At 37.5% G+C, this 5,647-nt stretch overlaps 3 protein-coding genes across 3 annotated transcripts in view; all 3 read left to right on the top strand.

Annotated features, from left to right (window-relative positions):
- LOC104753280 overlaps positions 1–647 on the top strand; it is a 5,458-nt gene extending 4,811 nt beyond the window's left edge. Inside the window, exon 7 of the mRNA XM_010475554.2 lies at positions 43–647. Within this exon, the coding sequence (XP_010473856.1) occupies positions 43–468 (426 nt within the window). The 3' untranslated portion in view covers positions 469–647. The remainder of the gene's footprint in view (positions 1–42) is intronic.
- Positions 902–3,095, top strand: LOC104749524 (multiple organellar RNA editing factor 2, chloroplastic; the record flags this gene model as incomplete). The annotated part of the gene is given in 4 exon segments (XM_010471176.2): positions 902–1,194; positions 1,330–1,427; positions 1,519–1,584; positions 2,687–3,095. Coding segments are annotated over 4 exon segments (600 nt in total), but the record flags the coding sequence as incomplete, so codon positions are not given.
- The window catches only part of LOC104749523 (NK-tumor recognition protein), an 11,273-nt gene continuing 9,509 nt past the window's right edge, over positions 3,884–5,647 (top strand). The window contains exons 1-2 of the mRNA XM_019238505.1: positions 3,884–4,005; positions 4,760–5,647. Coding sequence (XP_019094050.1) covers positions 4,761–5,647 — 887 coding nt within the window. The 5' untranslated portion in view covers positions 3,884–4,005; position 4,760. The remainder of the gene's footprint in view (positions 4,006–4,759) is intronic.

Raw genomic sequence — 5,647 nt, 5'->3', positions numbered from 1 at the left:
GCGATTCTCGCGGATCGAGCTCAATCACTAGCGATGAGGGAGGTTATGAAATCATCATTCGAAGCGTTCTTGATGGTCCTTCTCGCCGGTGGATACTCCCGAGTGTTCTATAGATCGGATCACAGTCTCATCGAAGAAGACTTCGAGAACTTGAAAAGGGTGTTTTGCACTTGTGGCGAAGGGTTGATACCTGAAGAAGTGGTGGACAGAGAGGCAGAGACAGTGGAAGGAGTGATTCAGCTAATGAGTCAACCAACAGAACAACTTATGGAAGATTTTAGCATCGTAACTTGCGAGACAAGTGGGATGGGGATGGTTGGATCTGGACAGAAGCTACCTATGCCTCCAACTACTGGAAGATGGAACAGGTCTGATCCTAACACGATCTTGAGGGTTCTTTGTCATAGAAACGATCGTGTCGCTAATCAGTTCTTGAAAAAATCGTTTCAATTGGCTAAACGGAGGTGAATTGGAAACAAATGAAGATAAAAAAACAAGAAAAACGCTTGTGTGGGTGAGAGACGTGAACTTGATTCGTTGTGTAAATGGCTTAAAAGTGTAATTTTCAAGTTTTGGAGCTGATTTGTAATTTTAAATATTTCTGTGTTGGTTGTTTACGAGGAAATTATTTGTTGATTCTTTTATTATTAGAGAGATGTGTTCATAAATAGAAAGTCTTATTTATGGGCCTTGAGCCCAATTATGTGAAGCCTATATAATGTTTGTCTTTCTCAATATATACATAAAAACCGTCAGGTCGAAAACCAAAACCCTATCCACTTTACTCTAAACCTCTCTCCAGTAGCTTCGTCTTGCTACCTTCCTCAGTCGCCCTACAATGGCCTTGCCTTTGTCTGGCACGCGCCACCTCACGTGCGCTCTCCTCCTCTCTAATACAACCGTATTAGCTCCTCCTCGGATTCCTTCCTCTGTTCGCTGCGGTGGATCTCGGTTAGGTTGCTCGACCCGGTTCTTCTCAATCCGATGCGGAGCTAACCGGTCAGGCTCTGCTTACTCGCCGCTTAACTCTGGCTCTAACTTTAGCGATCGACCTCCGACGGAGATGGCTCCTTTGTTTCCGGGATGTGATTACGAGCACTGGCTTATTGTTATGGATAAACCTGGCGGCGAAGGTGCGACGAAGCAGCAGATGATTGATTGTTACATTCAAACCTTAGCTAAAGTCGTTGGAAGGTAAAATTTTTACTGATTACATATGTTATTGAAACAAAATCAATGAACAAAAGCTAGGGCATAATGTTTTGATTGCTTGAGGAGTTGTTGGATAGTTTGCTCTGTGTATTTGACTCTTTGTTTTTGTATTGGTAGTGAGGAAGAGGCGACGAAGAGGATCTACAATGTTTCGTGTGAGAGGTATTTAGGGTTTGGCTGTGAGATTGATGAAGAGACATCTACTAAGCTTGAAGGTCTTTTATTTACTTACATTTGTTTGTTATGTTAGCTAGTGTTTACAGATACTGAAGAAAGTGTTCTAAAGTATTGATTTGTTTACGACAGGTTTACCCGGTGTTCTGTTTGTGCTTCCTGATTCCTATGTGGATCCTGAAAACAAAGATTATGGAGGTAATTTTCTTGCTTATTTTCTCAAAATGGAAGTCTTTGCTAGTGCCATTGACATTGTAATTGTTGAGTCTCAGTGTGTGTCGTCTCTCTTAAAACATGAAATACAAGATTTGATTAGTCCATCTTGGCAAAGCTAATGAGTCTTTTGGCTATGATTAGCTTTGAATGCTAATGGACTGATATCATCTATTTTATCTTTAGCCTGCTTGAGCAGATAGATAAATACATATCTAACTGCAGGGTGGTTTGGACGAAAACATATATTGCATGTAACTCTTGAGTGCTTTTTTCTTGGAAATTGGAACATAGATAATGTTATTGATTATCAGTCCATCTTGGCAAAGCTAATGAGCCTTTTGGGCTATGATTAGTTTTGAATGCTAATGGACTGACATCAAATAATTTTATCTTAGCCTACTTTTGCAGATAGTTAATATAATATCTACCTGCAGGCCGGTGTAGATGAAACATACATTGAATTCTTGACTGTTTCTTGCTTCAGTTAGTCCATTTTTGTGAACCTGGTGAATATATTGTCCTGGTGTGCGCACTGATACTGACATGTCTAAGTGCAGACCGGTCGAGATGATAAATATATAGCCACCAGGTGTCAGTGTAACTCCCCCTAACCGTTGAAAAATAGCTCATAGTCCATCTTGGTAAAATTAATAGATCTTTTTGGCAGTATTATCTTTGAATGCTAATAGAATTATATATCAGACTTTTCTCTTGGTCTATCTGTGTGGATTTAGAATAGCAACATGATTACCTTCGTTGAGATAAAGAATTGATTTAACCGTAATAATTCGTTATGGAGATGGTTGGAGATCTTAAGTATAGAATAATTTGTGTAATCATGGATCAGAAGTCCATCTTGGCAAAGCTAGTAGCCTTCAGCCATTTCTAGTTTTGAATGCTAATGGACTCACATCCAGATTCTCTCTTTCTTGTGCTGTGCTCTTGTCACTTGATATGGTGCAAGCATAGATTCAATCATGAGAGATACATCGGTTTTACATTTATCGATTTAAATCTTAAGAATTGCTGAAGGACATTCACAGTGATCTTGAATTCTGATTTGTATACCGTTGTTGACTTGCAGCTGAGTTGTTTGTTAACGGTGAGATAGTCCAACGATCACCAGAGAGGCAGAGGCGGGTTGAGCCACAGCCGCAGAGAGCCCAAGATAGACCGAGATACAATGACAGAACTCGATACTCCCGCCGCAGAGAGAACACAAGATGAACTGTAACTGAAGAAGGTATACATACACCATATCGTATCAAAGAAAAACCAATATGATGATGATGATGATAATGGTGGTGGTGATGATGATGATGATAATGGTGGTGGTGATGATGATGTTGCTACTGCCACGAGAGGGCTCCTTATTCCAGTCCTTTGCAGTTTAATGGAACTACTTTGGATATTGTTGAAATGCTAAGTTTTGATTCTCTGTGTAACATTTTTTATATAATAATGTAAATTGAGGTTTCAGTGTGTTAGGACAAGACATGGTGTACTTAGGTATCAAAATAAGCGGGAGGTATTGGTTTAGGATTTAGAAAGAATTTTAATGACTTTAAAAATTAGGTAAAATATTATTCAATCAAGACTTTTAAAAACTTTTTAAAAATTTGGTGTTATTGGTTGTGGATTTGTAAAAAGTTATGTAAAATCTTGATAAATCTAGTGTTATTGGATGAAGAGTTTTATAAAGTCATTAAAAGTTTTATGTTATTCAAGTAAAACAAAAGAATCTTGGATTGTTAATGAATTCAAATTTTATGTTATTGATTTAGGATTTTATATCATTTCTTTCATAACAAAAGTCATGAAAACTCTTTCATCGAATAGAAAAATTTTACAAGATTAGAAAAAACAAATCATCAAAATTTCAAAAAACTTCCTAAATAATCTTTTAGAATCCTTCATTTTTAACTTTCAATTTTCTATGATTCTAACAATCAGCAAGAACATAAAATCATTAAAAAAATTTTTAAATCTTAAACCAATACCTCCCCTTAGTTTTCTTTCTAAGTATAAAGAATAATGTTTTTGTTCTTGAATTCGTCGTACCCATTATTATTAGTGTCGCAAATAGTGAATTTATTTTCATTATCAATCAGTAAGCGGCCTATAAAGTATAAACCGATTATGGACTCTTTTGTCATTCTGAGGAAATTAATTTTCATGACTGAAGGTTAAAACGAACAATATAAAATATAAATGGGCGATCTGATGATTTCTCCAATAAATAAGGGGAAAATTGAAAAGTAAAAAAAGTTGATTTTAAAATCCAGCGGACTAAAAAATCTTCTGGGTGGTTTTTTTTTTTTTAATATCTCGCCCCCGAAAAAAAGTTGACGAATCTCTCTACCGGAGTTTTCGCCGACGGCAAGGCAATTTCATTTGTCGGAGGTGCGACGCTTCTTCTCCCCCTTTTTTTTTTTGCTGTTCTTGTTAATTCGTCTCTCATGTCAAGCTTGCTTGTGCTTTCTCTTTGGATGTATATAACTGCAATTAGTCGCGAAAGAATCACGATTGCTTCTTCATTTCGATGAATCTTTAGGGTTTGTGTGAGCTTATGATTGCTGAACTTGCTAGTAATTGAATGCCTCTGTGGTTAGTTAGTTGGCGTCAAACTGGGTTGTGGTGATTTTTCTCTACTTCGCGCCGTCTTATTCTTTAGGTCGTGGATTACTATTTTATGCGATTAGATTCAATTGGATCATACTTCTAATTTGTTCGCTCACCTTGAAGTTTCTAGCCAACCTGTTAAGGAAATGGTGTTGGTTTTTAGAGGCGCAACCATAGTTTCATGTTCAATCACTTATGAAACTTGCTAATTTGGTGGTTTGGAACTTGTTGAATGTGATTGAAGATCTATGAAATGATAGACAATTCTAAAATAGTATAGTGTTAGCACATTGGTAGGTTGCTGTTTTTGTGATTTTCGCTCCATGTATGTAGTCATCTTGATGATATCTATGTTGCAAGATGCGAGGGAATGAAATTTGTGAATTTCAATCATGAATTCAGCTGTGCATTTCCTTATACTTGTTTTATGTTCTGAGTCTAATAGTTTATAAATTTTGTCTGGTGATGATTGTGCTCTCGACTCATTATTCAAAGGAATAATATAATCTGCCGTTTCTTGTTGATGAGCAAGCAGGATGGACGAAGTGGATAAGCAACAGGAAAATCCTAATGGACATGAAAAGATGGTAAATGAAGGATCTGCTGCTCGAACAAGACCTACAAGCGTTGAGGAGATTAGGCTTAGGAGAAAGAGGAAAGATTCCTTGGAAAATGTGAAGGAGGAAACTGTAGAAGCAGCTCAGTTACTCGATAACGATCTTGTTGATAAGGCTTCTGAAAATCATGACTCTGAAATAGGGCATGATAGATCGAAGAATTTGAGGTGTGAAGACAGTTCAAGAAAGAACGAAGACGCCATTTCTAGTACTAGAGAAGAAAAAAAAGAAAAAACGATGATAGAAGACCCTGTGGGAGCAGCTCAGTTACCCAGTAAAGATCTTGTTGAGAAGGTTCCTGACTGTCATGAGTCTAAAAAAGGGTATGATAGCTCCGAGAAACTGAGGCATGAAGAGCTTGTTATGGACAGCTCAAGAAAGAGAGAAGAGGCTAGTTCTAGTCCTAAAGAAGAAAGCCTAGATATACCAATGAAAGATATTCCTATTGAAGAAGCTCAGTTACTGCATAACTATCTTGTTGAGAAGGTTTCTGACTATCATTCGTCTGAAAAAGGGCATGATAGATCCACGAAAGTGAGGCTTGAAGAACATGTTAAGGACAGCTCAAGAAAGAAACAGGACACGATTACTAGTTCTAGGGAAGAAAAACCAATTGAAGAGGATCATGTGGGAGCTGCTCAGTTACTGGGTAATGATATTGTTGAGAAGGTTTCAGACTATCATGCGTCTGAAAGAGGGCATGATAGATCCAAGAAAGTGAGGCGTGAAGAACGTGTTAAGGACAGTTCAAGAAATAGAGAAGACGCCACCTCTAGTTCGAGGGAAGAAAAATCAATGAAAGAGGA

This window comes from Camelina sativa, chromosome 16 (genome assembly GCF_000633955.1).
Source record: "Camelina sativa cultivar DH55 chromosome 16, Cs, whole genome shotgun sequence".
Lineage (NCBI taxonomy): Eukaryota > Viridiplantae > Streptophyta > Magnoliopsida > Brassicales > Brassicaceae > Camelina > Camelina sativa.
Note: the sequence above shows the minus strand (reverse complement) of the source record. Positions and strands in the feature narration are given on the sequence as shown.